This window comes from Salvia hispanica, chromosome 1 (assembly GCF_023119035.1).
Source record: "Salvia hispanica cultivar TCC Black 2014 chromosome 1, UniMelb_Shisp_WGS_1.0, whole genome shotgun sequence".
Lineage (NCBI taxonomy): Eukaryota > Viridiplantae > Streptophyta > Magnoliopsida > Lamiales > Lamiaceae > Salvia > Salvia hispanica.
In genome coordinates, this window is record NC_062965.1 from 30,222,484 (window position 1) to 30,238,331 (window position 15,848).

Consider the following 15,848-nt stretch of genomic DNA (forward strand, 5'->3'; position numbering starts at 1 on the left):
TTCACAATCTCATAGTAGTATTGTTAGATGATTGTATGAAAAATAGTGGAAATTTCTTGATTTTGTACATTTGATTGGTGATTGAATAAAATGATGATGATAGAACATTAGAACAAACGAGCAAAGGTATCTGAAGCAGGGATCAATGCAAGAAGGAGTACATGCACAGTTTAGCTGAAAGAGTCTGTTCTTACTAGCCTCGTTTGAGATCTCAAAACATGTTTGTTGGCCATTTTCGTCTCTGATCGATTTCTCTTGTTTTGCTCAGGGATGTAATAATAAGGTTTCTTGGCTTCCTCTTCCCCTTTCGACTCAACTATTGACCTGTTTCTATGTTTCTGGATGTACAAGACTAAGTTATCATTACATATTCTAATCATTGTAGGTTAGAAACCATGTGTAACTTATTTATAAGAATTGTCTTTAAGTAGTTAGTTAGTTTGTTTGTTTGTTTGTTTGTCTACATGAAACATTCACATCTCGGTTGTAAAGATTTCACATTCCCAAACCTTGAACATAATTCTGATAGAAAAGGTGCTTCCAATTCGGAGGGGTATAAATCGAGTAAAATGGAACAGATTGACAAGCTAAAAAATACTTGTTTTTGGCACGTAAGAACTCCACTTCTCCACCCACAGATAACCAATTTTATTTTTTGGATTAAAATTTGTTGGATACAAACCGCAAACTCTTCCCACATCGAATGAGTGAGAGAAGTTGGAAGGTGTATATAATTCTTGTCCAACTATAATTACTTTGAGACCTTTTGAGAATGACCTAAAAATAAAATCGTATGAGCTTGACCTCAAACAGACAATATCAAACTAATGTTACAGTCAGCCACACAAACGAGTGTCTCGGCTTGAGCGGAGATCCCTCAAGATCAAAATAGAACTATCGAATCATTTTTACTTATTAGGTGACTCTGGGTCGGGCCTTAATGAGCCCCCTTATTAGAGTTATCAAACTAATGTTACAGTCGGCCACACAAACAAATGTCATGGCTCGAGGGGAGATCCCTCAAGATTAAAATAGAACTATCGAATCATTTTTACCAACAGCACGTGGTAAAAATGTAGTGAAGAATTTGGTATCTTAAGATCATTTATAGAATGTTAAAAATTAAAAATAAAGGATGAAACAGTTGGGTGGGTATCACCGATCACGTGATTAATAAGTGAAATGAGGAATTGATGAGTCAAAAGCAAACAAAAAAAAGGCATAAAATAAATAAATACGAGGAAAATAATATAAGATTTTGCTTGGTTGGACCACTAACGTGAGAGAAGGAAAATGGATAAATTTTACATATACATAATATTCTTAAATTTTAAAATTTAATTAAATTTAATTAAAAATTAATTTTATTATTTATTGTATTATACATGTAGCAATAAAAAAGAAGTGATATAGAAAATTTACGACAAATTGTAACATGATTTTGAGCTAGTATAGCAAAATTATCGGACAAACATGTCCTTTGAGTAAAAATAATGAAATACTCACTCCGTCCCACATAATTTGTCTTATTTTTCCATTTCGATCTGTCCCACCACATAATTTGTCTCATTTCACTTTTATCATTTTTGGTAGTGAACCTCGTATTCCACTAACTCATTTCTACTCACATTTTATTATAAAACTAATATATAAAAGTAGGACCTACATTCTACTAACTTTTTCAACTCACTTTAATTTACATTTCTTAAAAATATCTTATAAAATATTAAAAATGTGATTACTTTCATCTTTAGCATGTACTCCCTCCGTCCTATAAAAGTTTAGACAAAACTTTTGGGTACGGAGGTTAAAACTTTATATTAAAAGAATAGGAGAGATGAAAAAAAGTAAGAAAGATAAAAGTCAGTAAAGTAAATGATGGAATTAAAAAAGAATAATTAGATATTTTATCTTTTATTAAAAATAGATTTGATTCAATTTTATTGGAATGAACTAAAAAGGAATATGATACTACAATTTTTTTTTGGGACCGAAGGAGTAGCAACTGATTTTCTACATTATTTTTTTAGTAGTGGTGTAGTAGACTAGTAGTAGTACTTACTATATAAAATATTTGGGAAAAGATAATCGTACGTAATTGTACATGTACATAATATTTTAAAAAATTTTAGATTTAAGTGAATTTAATTAAAAATTAGTTTTGTTATTTATTGTAATATATGTAGCAATAACAAAGAAGTGATATAGAAATTTTATGTCGAATCGTAGCATGATTTCGACTATGATTTGAATTAATATACAATATTCAGTAGAAAATATATATTTTATTAAATATACAAATATTTAAATATAAATTTTAAATCTTTCTTGAAGTGTTGCAAAATGATTAGTATGAAATTTATTTTAAATCAATTAATATTTATAAAATGATTTTCAATGTAAAATGTTTTAAAAAGTTCGATTATATACTTACGTATGCGTACGTTTATCACTACTCATATTATTTATATTAAGGAATGAATGATTAAGAGGTCGTTGGAAGGTAATAGAAAGATTTTAGAGTAGGATTGCAAGAATCTTTTGTGTGGGTCACAAATCTAGGCCTAGATATTGATGACATCATCTTTGGCTACAGAAACACGTGTCTTGTTCGGCGGACTTTCCTCATTCAATTCAAACCGCCGGCTTATATCCAAGCTTTTTTTATAGACTACTCACTACTGTAATAAAAACAATCAATCCGCCGGCTATTAACCAATGTATTGACCCGGTCTCCGGTCTCCCGTTATCTTTTTCAAGATTTTGTCAACTAAATTCGGCTTATTGTTTTCCACATAGTAATTATTTTTATATTTGAAGTGATCATGAGCGTGTATTATGTGCTTGATTAGTCATTAGCGATAGATTATTATATTCCAAATTTCCAATACATTTGATTAAAAATTTGAAAAGTTATATTCCAATACATTTGATTAAAACTTGAAAACATTGATTATGATATTAAAACCATATTACAACTAATAACTCATACTCTAGTAAGTATTAACACTGTTAGTTTGGACTGGTTTTTAAGAGGAAAATGATCGGGTAAATAGTTGGGGGTCCTCAAATATTGAAAGTGTACGCTATCAATATTCCATATTCTTTTTTTTGCAAGGCTATTAATTTGTATTCGATTCAAATATTTTGTGAGTGAATTGAACCATTTACATTGAAATGCATTGCATACTAAGTAATATAATGGTATAGTATAGTGTTGTTTAATTTGCAAGATTATATTTTATGTTTGATTCACGAGATTGAATTTACAAATCAATCGCAGGTGGATAATAATGCGATAAATAGTTATAGTCTTCCACTCCACTAAAATAATTTTATAACTCACTTTTAAATTACATTTCATGATTATTTTGTTTAACACAGACACTACGCTTACTAAACTAGCATTATCTAGCTAGCAAACATTGAAATGCATTTGATACTACTATATAACTTTACAAATTAAGCTAGAATGGCTTAAACTATCATATAACTAGCAACTTACATGACAAATTTTATATTATAATATGTAGTAATAAATTATTCATCGGCATGCACACAATGGGCATAAATTAAAAACACCCTAATCGAATCTAAGCCTCATCGATTTAAAAGATTTTTATTCGTTTTCTCAAAAATATTTTAATTTATGTAATAATTTGTTTGCATAATTTTTTTTATTTCATTTATGTAATTAATTATCATCCTATTTTGTGTGCATTATTTCAATTATTTTAAAAATGTATACTTATTAATAGTATTATTGTAAACAATAATAAGATACATCACAATTGTACGTGCTAGATCTAATAACATATACCCATCTATTCAGACAATTTAAAAATATATATATATATGAAAAACACACTAATTATCACTACCAAAAACAACAAATTTACCGATGGACAATTCCATCGGTAATTCCAATATTTTCGTTGGTAAACTGTGTTACCGACAGAAACTTCTGTCGGGTAATGTTTTTTAGCTATGTCCTTCGAAAATGCCATCGGTAATTTATCAAATCCATAGGTAATACCTTTTTTCATCGGTAATTGAATTTTCTTTTTAATGTATGATATGTTTCATAATTTTGGAAATTTAAATTATAAATCATACCCAGTTTAAAATTTTATAATAGTCCCATCAAACTAAATTTGGGGAAAATTGTAGTTGAATTGGTAAATGAAAATGTCTGCATGCAATGAATGTCATGTGAGTAAAACCACTAAAACAATGAAGTACTCCCTCCGTTTTTTCATAGTTGAGGCAGAACTTTTCGGTACGGAGTTTTAGAAATGAATGTTGTGTGTGTTAAATAAATAGATAAAAAAGTAAGAGAGAAGAAAAGGTAGAGAGGATAAAGTATAAAGTGAATAAAGTAGAGAGAATAAAGTAAGAGAGAGTAAAAAGTTATCATATATGAAAATGACTCAACTATGAAGAAACTTCTCGAAATGGAAAAATGACTTAACTAGAAGAAACGGAGGGAATATTTAATTAAAAAGTGAACTACAAATTGGCTTCTACCTATGACAAGTCTAATGCTAGAGATTACCATGTTTAAAAAGATGCACTGTAATCCTCTATGTGTGGGCATAATATCATTTCAGACCCTTTTTCACTATTTTGAGTCATTTACGCCCTTTTTTCTAGTGGTGTCGAAACGGGTATCCGGGAGTATCCGAACCCGAAAAGTTCAATATTATACTACCAAATCCTGACCATATAGTTATATGGGTATCCGGTACCCGTAGTTGCAGATACCCAAATACGAGCCAATAATATGGGTATCGTCATTAATTTCTCCTTTAACTAAAAATGAGCCAATAATCACATCAAATATATTAAACCTGCAGAGTAAAACAACACTACTTAATTTACATAACATTATTCACCATTTATAATCTCCAACTTCTTCCATGAAACTTCATATTAGTACTCTATCGGAAGATAGCACATTTAATTTTTTGATTTGTTCCAATCAAACATTGAAAATACTTTAAATTCTATTTTATTCTGCCTATTCTACTTATTATATCTATTTCAGATATAAAATAAAATTGCATAAAATTCATGTTGACTATATGTTTCTCGGAAATTATGGGAGTATTATTTAATTAAAATTGGGAAAGATTCATCATTCATAAGGACGAAATTGATCAAATTTGGTGACTCAATCAACTAAAAAATGAATGAAAATGTGGAATGAAGCTCGAGATCCAAGACTAGTCAACCGCAGGGCCACTGCACCACACCACACACATGTGAATGACCACTCACTTTTTTTTACTGTTTGTTTCCCTTTTTTACCTTTTCCACCGCAAAATTTCACCCCAGCAGACATGAAATCAGATCGAATTTCACACGTTATTACACCCAGCCATGAAACCCGTGCGAAAAACAATTATGTAACCAACAAAATAATGGCAAAATCTTGATCTTGCTACCCATTTTTTTATTGTGTTTCAGGAGTTGAAACTGTCATATAAAAGCGACAAGTCGGCTATAGTGCGAAGTAGATTTGCAAAGATTTCCCCTGTCTCTGCTTTTTGTCTTTTCGTTTCCCAAAAGCAGATCTCTTTCTCTCTCCACGATCTTCCGATCCCACCCACCATTCATTCATTCAATTCAACCAAGCCCACCACCCCTCATATATATACAAAACTGCTGCTTTCTTTCCCAAATGTATATGTATATTCATCTCTCCCAAGCATATAGAAATAGTTGCAGCTGAGGTGTTTGTGGAAAATCCCAGGAGAGGAAATGGCTGTTGAAGATATCGGGAGCGGTTGCTCTTCAAGCGGTGATCAAGAATTCCATGTTCTAGCTGTGGATGACAGTATTATTGATAGGAAGGTCATCGAGCGGTTGCTCAAGATTTCTTGTTGCAAAGGTGTGTGTGTGTGAGCTCTGTATGTATGTTTTAGTGTGAGTGATTTTATTTGGACTGTTGCTAAAGTTAATTTGATTGTGGTTTGCAGTGACTGCTGTGGAAAGTGGGAGTAGAGCGCTGCAGTATTTGGGCATAGATGGGGAGAGAAGCTCCCTTGGATTTGATGTAAGAACACATAATTTCTTCCTCTGCTGCTGTACAATGTTTGAATCAAGAACTTAAAAATTGAATCTTTATGTGTTTGATGTTTTTCATTTCAAACTTTGGCTATTAAAGACAATTGGATCAATCTCAATTTTGCTTGTTATGACACTTTTTGCAGAATATTTGATGTATATGAGTATTTCTTTGATGATTATTGGGTATCTGTTTCAGGACTTGAAGGTGAATCTGATAATCACGGACTATTCCATGCCTGGAATGACTGGATATGAACTGCTAAAGAAGATTAAGGTTAGTGTTTGATAGCTTTTGTGGGATCAGAATTTGCTTCGATTCAAAACTGAGAATGATTTTTTTTTAACATGTTTTCCTTCCTCTCTTCTTGACAGGGTTCGACAAAGTTGAGGCAAATACCGGTGGTGATCATGTCATCCGAGAACATTTTAGCTCGAATCGATAGGTATTGATTCGGGTCCCTTTTTTCTGTTCAAGAAATTGATTCATTTGAATTTTATGTTCTATAGTTGCATATAGGTCTGATTCTGTTTTTTCTCGTAATATGAATTATTTGATCTTGTTCTGATGGTAGCCTCCTTATTTCAAGAATTGCATATCAGATCTGCCATAAAGTAGTTTTTCTATTTTTGTTTGCTTATGAATTGTATATCCAAATTATGATCACTTAAGGAAATTGTAAGAGCTTCATTGAACTAGTTTTTAGCCTATGGCAATATAGCCTTTTATCAACAGAACTTGGTCATTGATATTATAGTCTTTAACATTAAGCATATCAGATATCTCTTCAACTAGTGTTGCGATTTTTGCTTTGCTTATGAATATTCATATCCATATTTTGACCAGTTTAGGAAATTCTAAGGGATTCATTGATACTGAGTCGTTGACTGTGTTTGCTGTGTTTGAGTTGGAAAAATGACCATTAAATTCTGTATATGAAACAACTATGCTGAACCGCGTGTCACTCATTTAGGTGCTTGGAAGAAGGGGCAGAGGACTTCCTAATGAAACCAGTGCAGCTCTCGGATGTGGAGAGGTTGAGAGATTTCATGTTGAGAGGAGGGGAGGAGAGGGAGGTGGTGGGACGCAAGAGGAAGACTCGTGATGATTCTTGCTCCTCCTCCGTCCTCAGCTGCGACTGCGATCACCCCTTGTCTCCAATATCAGTATCCGCAATGGCACACTGTAAGCCTCTAAGTAAGCGCTCGAGGCTGCTGGCCACTGATTGAGACTGCCTTCTCGACGTTTAGGGCTTGGTTGTAACAGACACGACGTGATGATTCTTGCTCCTCGTCTTGTCTCCAGTATCAGTATCCTCTATGGGCCTATGGCACATTGTAAGCACTCGGGCTGCTCGCCACTGATTGAGACTGGCCGCCGCTCGACGTTTATGCCATACACAACATTTTGTTGGGCAGCTTGTAACTGCCCTTCAGCGCTTTAGAGGAGCATGGGATTACATGAAAACTGAGAGTCAAGATATTCAAGAAAGATGTTTGAAGGCAATGAGGATGCAGCTTTTTTCAATGGCTCGTGCTGCCTCGGATTTCTATTTTTGAACATAAGGTTGGTAGAAATTTAGGAAATAGGGATTGAAAATTTGGTGGTAAATAATTAAATCCGTGTTAGCTAACAGTAGTAGAAATATTTGCAAATCGAAGCTTCACTTTTTTTTTTCCTTCTGTGTATCTGGCAGAACAGAATTTTATGCGTCCTTTCTCTTTCGAAAGGAGAATCTATTACCACAAGTAAAAAAGGTGATTGATCCCAAATTTTCCTTCCCAATCCAAAGAAGATTTTAAAGGCTTTTCTTTCTCCAATGGTTAAATGCCAATGTTTTTGCCTTTCCTTGAAATAATTACCACTCCTTACATTAGATTAAACAATTTCATAAATCCTAGAACTGGAACCGGAATTGGTCGGTTCCAGTTTGGAATCGACCGGTTAAAAACGGGTCGATTTCGGTTCCGAACCGGAACCGATTTGTAATTTTAATCTAAATTTATTTATAATTTTAAATAGTTCAATACTAAAAAAATAATAATCCAACATCTAGAAATATAACAACCTATAAGTTTAAGTAAATACAAAAAATACAAACCAGCAATACAATAATAGGGTGCGATAAAATGACAACACCTCTTAAAGTAACATCATACCACCATTCCTAGCCAATCATTTGTACACATGAGCGAATAATCAGCTGCCATGTGACAATCATAAAAATGGCCAATACCAATTTTCTCGGCTAGCAATATCCAATACACTAAACAACCATTTTTTTCGACCAGCAATATCCAATATGCTAGCAGTCTATAGATTGTTGTCTAGCGTTTATACTATTGTTGTGTAGCGTTTATAATATTGCTGGATACGTGGTGTCACAATGTCACTTTAAGAGGTGTTGTCATTTTAACACAAATCTACAATAATATTCATATATGGATAAGAGTGATGTCAAGTGTAGTAGTTTATGTTAACAATTTTTAAAAAAAATAAGTTTTGAGATTGAATTTCATTTTTACTTTTTTTTTGGCTAAACAAATATTCAATGGAATTTCTAATTGATCTTGTTGTGACTTTTTGGTTTATAACAGAACAATTAATAAATTATTCACAAATAGGTTAAAATCGTATGTTAAATGAATTGTTACATAAATTTGTTATAAAGTTAAATTTCTATCATATGCAATGCTATTGTATTTGTAAAAGTTCTTTTGGAAATTAAAAACAAACTTATGATGTCCTACTCATTGTAGTTAGTTCATAAAAAAATGGATTGAGGGAATAATTGTAGATTCAAAGTATCACGATTTAAACATTTTAAATACTTCAGAAACAGAGCTCGGAAATCTAACACCGTTTAAATCTAAAAATCACTCAATATTTCAAATTATTTTACTTTAATTCAAAATTAATTCAATTAAATTAGATTTATTAGTATATTAAATTATAAAAAAATAAAATTGAATTATAATCCGGTTCCTAGTTAGGAACCGATCGGTTCCGGTTCCGTACTGGAACCAATTTTATTTAAAAAGTTGGAACCGGTATTGGAAAATCCGGTTTCGGTTCCTCAATTAACCAGCAAGTTCCGGTTCCGATTTTGATTAACCGAGAATCGAAGAACTATTTAAGCACCCCTAATTTACCGACACCATTTTTGCTTAAAAGAAATTTTATTAGATATTTTCTGATTTATCAGCGACATTGCAGGTTAAATAACTTAAAATAAGACACAGGGATTATGGAAAATAATTTGTGAAAAATTATGCAATAAACTTACTAGCATGCTCATATTTATTATGATGATTAGTTGACGTTAAACTGCTTATTAAAGAATTAAATAGAGGTACATGAATAAGTGGTTTGAAAAGTTATTATACAATAAGAGCATCCACAATGGGGCGGACGATGGCTTAACCATCGTCCGCGCCCGATCGATTGTCTCCCGACGAAGCGCGGTGATGCTCATTATCCGTCGCATCGTCTGCCACTGTGGCATCGCGGACGATGCGACGAGTTTTTTTATTTTTAATTTAATTTTATTTAATTTTCAAAACTTATATGTTCGACGAAGAAGAGGGCGTCGAAGCGCACCTTCGCTGTTTATACAAACAGCGAGAGCGCGTCTCCAATGGACCTCAACAATCCGGTGTCTGAGGATGAGAGTTCCGGCACTCCGATATCCCGGCGTCCCTCTGGCATCAAGGCTGCCAAGGCCAAGGGCAAGGCGACCACATCCGCGCGGCGCCGCCTGACCATGCCGCAAGCCCGACCCCGAGCGCGACCCCGACCGAGACTTCGGCTGCGTCACCTTCCTACACCGATTTGGTGGCCTCCTCCGACTATAGGACGTTGTTGGAAGCGCACAACGCCCTGATGTAGGCGACCAACCCAACTCAAATCGAAGGCATCCAACGGATGATCGATGGCCTCAGCCGCAGGTTGGGACTACTCTAGACGAGCCGGGATTTAGTTTATATGTAGTGCACTTTTTTTTTTAATTTCTTAGTTTGTAACTTTTTTTTTAATTTCTTATTTTGTACGTAACTTTTTTTTTTAATTAAGTAAATGTAGGATTTGCCTTAATAATTGTGTTGTTTTTATTTATATATTTTGCTTGATATATTTGCATAGATTATATAAATACAAAATATAAGTAAAATGCTTAGGACGGGCTATAATCCGCCCTATTGTAGGTGGAAGTAGCTGATGATAAAATGTTGACGTGGCGGTGCATAGGGCGTCGCTTAGGACATCCCACTGTGGATGCCCTAATATTTTACTAGAATACAAGCTTATATATTTGAAATATCCGAAAAAAGAATTAAACTCATCATGAGTTAAAAAGTCGAATAACTTCAATCCAATTTATCATCTAAGTTGTTACTCCGTCCATCCCATATTAAGTGAGACGTATTTCTTTTTAGGTTGTTCCTCTATCTCTCTTACTTTATACTTTCTCTTACTTTTTCTCGTTCCTACTTTATTCATTTTTTATTTAACCATTAAAGCATAGATCTTGGTGCAATGAGCCTGAGTTCAAATCCCACAGCTGTCGTGTAGTTGCTTTCATCACTCAGGCATAAGTGTGAGGCATTGGAAAATGGGCTTCTGGCAGTCAGTGGGTTAAGGCCTCCTACTAAACGGACTACTGCGTACCCTGATTGAACCCCTCACATGATATCGGGCCGGAATATAGGGGACCGCCAAAACGACAGAATCGCATTTTTTGCTGCAACGAAACACCACTATCTGGTCCTCTTGTACGCTTCTCAAGAATTGTCAATAAAATTCACATTAATATTGTGTTGTTGGTTCCTTTATTGCCATCTTACTTCCTCCAACCTACAAAATGAGACTAATTTTAAAAGAAAACATTACGCGAATAAACTATTGTTCCACAATAAACGTTTTAAACCTATGGGCTATATGCTCGATGATATCATTATATTTAATAGTTTTACAAAGTTGGAAATAAATTTTTGGAATAATTGATCCAACAGCCATAATACTTGAACAGAAAAATAATTTCATGGTGATACTGCATATAGTATTTATGCAGTAGCTCCCGCTCTAAATTTTCCTAATTATTTCCACCTAAGTACTTCAATGATTACTGCTGTAATCAAGAACCAAATGGTTGATTATCTCTAGATGAGCTTTGTGCTTTGCCCTTAAAACCCACAAGAAAAATTTAATTTGAAAACGATGGATCACATACAAAGTGTCACTTACAATCATCTACCACATGCTCTATTTAAATCTTGAATTCTATTTTGATCAAATCTATATTCCCAATGTGTACAGGTATAACTATTATATGTGCAAAATGTACTATAATATGAAATTGAAAGAGTGGACAAGACAATGTGATACAAATGCTACAACCAAAACAACTCTAAGCTGTAAACCCCAATTTAAGACAATTGTCGTCGATACAATTAATGACAGATGAGACATAGTAAACATTTCGACCAACCATATCTTATAAACCTAAAACCCACCAATCAATTGAATTTACATCAAAGCCCCTCATAAACCTCCACCAAACCAACATAAAAGAAATGGATAACAGAGTCATTTCAGAGCTCAGCTACCATGAACCAGCTTTGAAACTGTCCACAGCTCAACTAGATACTCTCAAAACTTCATTGTCCAAAACAAGTAAACAAAGCCACAAAATTCTTTCCAAACAAATCTCCAATGTTGCTACAAAGCAAACGCTCGTCTCCCATCGAAAACATATGAAAAATCGTTAGAATCGGCGTTTTCAAATCATTGATATGGCCACACACAGTCGGACAATAGTCGAGGTTGTGGCCATCACGGCCACGATCAGTCTGATTGTGGCTGGGATAGTGTTCTACCTCATCTACCGGCTGAGGCTGGCCCGAGGGGCAGATAGCGGGAAACTGGCGTCCAGTTTCCGCCGGGAGTTCCCACCACGTGTCGATTTGAGACAGCGCGGGGCGGCCCTCAAGGGAGTGATAGTCGATGAGGAAGGAAAGGACGTGTTGTATCTTAGGAAACTCGAAAGCGGATGCTTTTCTAAGGTTTGGTACAATCCTATGATGGAAGAGGAAGAGGTGAAGAGAATGAATAGCAGAGGAGAGAAGCCTGAGACGATACAACAACTTCCATTGCTTCAACACCCAAAAATTCAACCTCCATCACCACCACCTACGCCTCCTCGACCACCACCGCCACCTCCTCCTCCTCTACCTTCTAGGCCTGCACCACCGCCTCCACCTCGACCTCCACCAAAATCAAGGCCGGCACCACCACCACCACCACCACATCGACCTCCACCTCCACCAAAATCAAGGCCACCGCCACCACCCCAACCAGCAAAGAAACTAATCCCACCATCTCACAAACCACCCATTGCTCCAAGAATTCATGAAAACAGAGTTCACACAACCAAACTCAAGCCCTTGCATTGGGACAAAGTTACAGCAAACACAGATCATTCCATGGTGTGGAATGAGATCAATGATGGCTCATTTAGGTAATTAAATTCACAATCTCAATTTATGTCTCCGTTGCTGTTTCTATTAAGATTACTGAACAAACATCTTTTTTTTGACGATTAGGGTTGATGATGAACTGATGGAAGCCCTCTTCGGCTATACCGATCAGAAACCAAGTGAAAGAAACAAGAACTCAAGCTCAATTGCAGCTCCATCAACACAAACATTCATTCTCCATCCGAGAAAATCCCAAAACACCGCAATCGTCATCAAATCTCTGCAAATCTCACGCAGAGAAATCGTGGAAGCAGCCATGGAGGGAAGAGGCCTTAACGCCGAAACCCTAGAGAAACTGACCAAAATCTGCCCAACACAAGAGGAAACCACCAAAATCCTCCAATTCACCGGCGATCCAGCTAAACTCGCCGACGCGGAGGCCTTCCTCCACCACATTCTACAAGCAATCCCATCAGCGTTCGTCCGATTCAACGCCATGCTCTTCCGAGAAAGCTACGAGCCGGAGATTCTCCATCTCAAGGAGTCGCTGCAGACCTGCGAGCTAGGCTGCAACGAGCTCCGGAGCGGCGGCGTCTTCTTCAAATTCCTCGAAGCGATCCTCAAAGCCGGAAATCGATTGAACGCCGGCACGAATTGGGGAAACGCGCAGGGATTCAATCTCACATCGCTGCGGAGGCTCTCTGACGTGAAGAGCGCCGACGGCAAGACCACGCTGCTCCACTTCGTGGTAGAGCAGGTCGCGAAATCGGAGGGGAAGCGGAAGGGTGAAGAAACGGAGATGGAGGAGAGAGAGAGCCTAATGCTAGGGTTGCCGGCGGTGGAGGCTCTAAACGCGGAGTTTTGCAACGTGAAGAGAGCCGCGCGTGTGGATTACGAGGGTTTGACCGGCACGTGCGAGGCCCTTGCGGCTAGGGTTGATGAGATCAAGCGGCTGCTGAGGCGGGGCGAGGGCGGGGAGGTGGGGATATTTGCGGCGGAGATGAGGGGGTTCTTGGAGGGGTGCGAGGAGGAGCTGATTGTGGTGAGGGAGGAGGAGAGGAGGGTGGTTGAGCTGATGAGGAAGACGAACGTTTATTACCAGACGGGTGTGAAAGGGGGGAATCCGTTGCAGCTGTTTGTGATGGTCAAGGATTTTTTGGAGAGTGTGGATCGAGTCTGTGGCGAGATTAGGAAGAAGTTGGAGAAGAAGAGAGGTGGCGCGTCGCCGCCATTGTCGCCGACGCCGAGATCGCCTGTGAGGTTTCAGAATTTGCAGAATTATTTCGCGACGCAGAGGCTTGGGACGAACTCCAGTGAATCTGATGATGATTTTTGATAGATTTAAAATATTCTCTGAGTACTACATTTTCTTTTATTTTAATATATTTAATAACTTTATTAAAATTCCATGTTAGTATTTGATATAGTTACCCTAAGAGCATGAATAACCCTGGTCCGGATTTGGGCCGCAAGTCCCCTCCACATCATCATTCTCTCAAATTAGGGGTTCCAGGTCACAACTCATCTAACACCGCAGGCCACAACTCGGGCACAACTCAGGCCATAACTATTCATCTGCACTATTCACAACATATTTTAATCGTAAAATAGAATACGTTGAACAATTAAAACCGAGAAAATTCATTGTTCAGTCGGAAAATAGAAAATTACAACATTGAAATTTAAAAATTCGAAAAAAAAAAAATTTAAAACATAAGTCAATTGCGGTTCCAAATTTCTTCAATTAGATCCGCTTGGAGGCGTGTGTGTTGATCTTCTTGGCGCATCGCCGCTGAACGGGCCATGACATTGCGCACGTCGGGAGGAACACCTTGCACGGCCGGATCGGTGACAGTGTAGCTACTGCTGGCGCTGACGAGCGGATCGTCGCTCCAGTCAGTGGCGTTGTCTCCCTCGTCCTCAACGATCATGTTATGCATTATGATACATACATACATGATGTCGGCGATTAGCGGACGGTGCCAACCACGGGCCGGTCCCTTCACTATAGCCCAACGTGATTGGAGAACTCCAAATGCGCGCTCCACATCTTTCCGAGCCGCCTCTTGCTTTTTGGCAAGCAACTTCCTCCTATCCGTAGTCGGACATGTGATGGTCTTCACGAACACGGGCCATCTAGGGTAGATCCCGTCTGCCAGATAGTACCGCATAGTGTACCGACGGTGGTTGGCCGTGAACTCTACGGTAGGCGCTCGCCCGACACACAAGTCGTTGAACAATGGAGACCCGTTCAACACATTGAGGTCGTTGTTCGACCCAGCGACTCCAAAGTAGGCATGCCAGATCCACAACCGTTGGTCGGCAACGGCCTCCAACATAATCGTTGGATGCGAGCCCTTGTGCCCGCTAGTGAATGCTCCTCTCCAAGCCATTGGACAATTCTTCCACGGCCAGTGCATACAGTCGATGCTGCCCAGCATCCCCGGGAAGCCGTGCCTCTCCTCGTGCATTCGCACCAATCTGCGAACATCGTCGGACGTTGGCTTTCTCAAGTATGTGTCCTTGAATGCTTCGATCACTGCCCGACAGAATTTGGCTAGGCAAGCGCGTCCAGTATGCTCGCTCACATGGAGGTACTCATCAAACATATCTGCAGCTGTTCCGTAAGCGAGTTGGCGGAGGGCGGATGTGCATTTCTGTAAAGTCGATATACTTTGCCGCCCGACAGCATCGAAGGTTTGCATAAAGTACGCGTCACGAGCCACAACTGCGTTGACAATGCGCAAGAACACATTCCTCCCCATCCGGAACCGGCGACGGAACATCTGATCACTCCATCGAGGATCTACAGAGAAATAATCCATGAAAAGCCGCAAACCAGCTTGTTCACGGTCTCGGTGGATATACATCCGAGTACGCGGTACCCGGTCGTGTTGCTCGTTCCACGCTTGGATAGCAGCTTGATAGCGTTCCACCTCGTTGTTGATTTCTTATTTGTCACTCTTTAACTGGACACGAATTTTAAGAAATGTAAAAAAAAGTTGGTTGAAAAAATTAGTGGAATGTGAGACTTATTTTTTATAGGGAAATTGGTCTCTAAAACCATGAACTTTGCCTAAAATTTGGTATTTCCCATGAACTTTGAAATTGGTATATAATATCACGAACTTTGCATTTTGTTTGGTATTTCCCACGGCATGTTTATTACTATATTTGACTAACTTACGAGGCTTTTATCATACTTGACACAATTAAATCAACGTGGTTTTCAACGTGACTTTTTATGCTACATGTTATGAACTTAAAAAGTGGTTTCAAATATTATAAAACATATCACGGTTGCC

At 37.5% G+C, this 15,848-nt stretch overlaps 3 protein-coding genes across 3 annotated transcripts; 2 read left to right on the top strand and 1 right to left on the bottom strand.

The window, feature by feature from the left end:
• Positions 1-5,492: 5,492 nt before the first annotated feature.
• Positions 5,493-7,855, top strand: LOC125211064 (two-component response regulator ARR15-like). Its single transcript, XM_048110750.1, has 5 exons — positions 5,493-5,893; positions 5,982-6,058; positions 6,269-6,346; positions 6,445-6,515; positions 7,044-7,855. Exons 1-5 carry the CDS (start codon positions 5,764-5,766, stop codon positions 7,297-7,299), a joined length of 612 nt encoding a protein of 203 aa, XP_047966707.1. The 5' UTR covers positions 5,493-5,763; the 3' UTR covers positions 7,300-7,855.
• A 3,662-nt stretch (positions 7,856-11,517) lies between these two features.
• LOC125211047 (formin-like protein 8) lies at positions 11,518-13,926 on the top strand. Its single transcript, XM_048110729.1, has 2 exons — positions 11,518-12,584; positions 12,670-13,926. The coding sequence occupies exons 1-2, from the start codon at positions 11,860-11,862 to the stop codon at positions 13,877-13,879; spliced, it is 1,935 nt and encodes a 644-aa protein (XP_047966686.1). The 5' UTR covers positions 11,518-11,859; the 3' UTR covers positions 13,880-13,926.
• A 335-nt stretch (positions 13,927-14,261) lies between these two features.
• LOC125193889 (protein ALP1-like) lies at positions 14,262-15,413 on the bottom strand. Its single transcript, XM_048091828.1, has one exon. The coding sequence runs from the start codon at positions 15,411-15,413 to the stop codon at positions 14,262-14,264; it is 1,152 nt and encodes a 383-aa protein (XP_047947785.1).
• Between the last annotated feature and the right edge of the window lie 435 nt (positions 15,414-15,848).

What these genes read in the sequence shown, in the direction of transcription:
- LOC125193889 (XM_048091828.1), bottom strand. Translation starts at nt 15,413, where the DNA reads ATGTATATCCACCGAGACCGTGAACAAGCTGGTTTGCGGCTTTTCATG.
- LOC125211047 (XM_048110729.1), top strand. Translation starts at nt 11,860, where the DNA reads ATGGCCACACACAGTCGGACAATAGTCGAGGTTGTGGCCATCACGGCC. An exon ending in ATCAATGATGGCTCATTTAG is followed by an intron (nt 12,585 to 12,669) that starts GTAATTAAATTC and finishes TTTGACGATTAG; the next exon opens with GGTTGATGATGAACTGATGG.
- LOC125211064 (XM_048110750.1), top strand. Translation starts at nt 5,764, where the DNA reads ATGGCTGTTGAAGATATCGGGAGCGGTTGCTCTTCAAGCGGTGATCAA. An exon ending in GAAGCTCCCTTGGATTTGAT is followed by an intron (nt 6,059 to 6,268) that starts GTAAGAACACAT and finishes TATCTGTTTCAG; the next exon opens with GACTTGAAGGTGAATCTGAT. An exon ending in AACTGCTAAAGAAGATTAAG is followed by an intron (nt 6,347 to 6,444) that starts GTTAGTGTTTGA and finishes TCTTCTTGACAG; the next exon opens with GGTTCGACAAAGTTGAGGCA.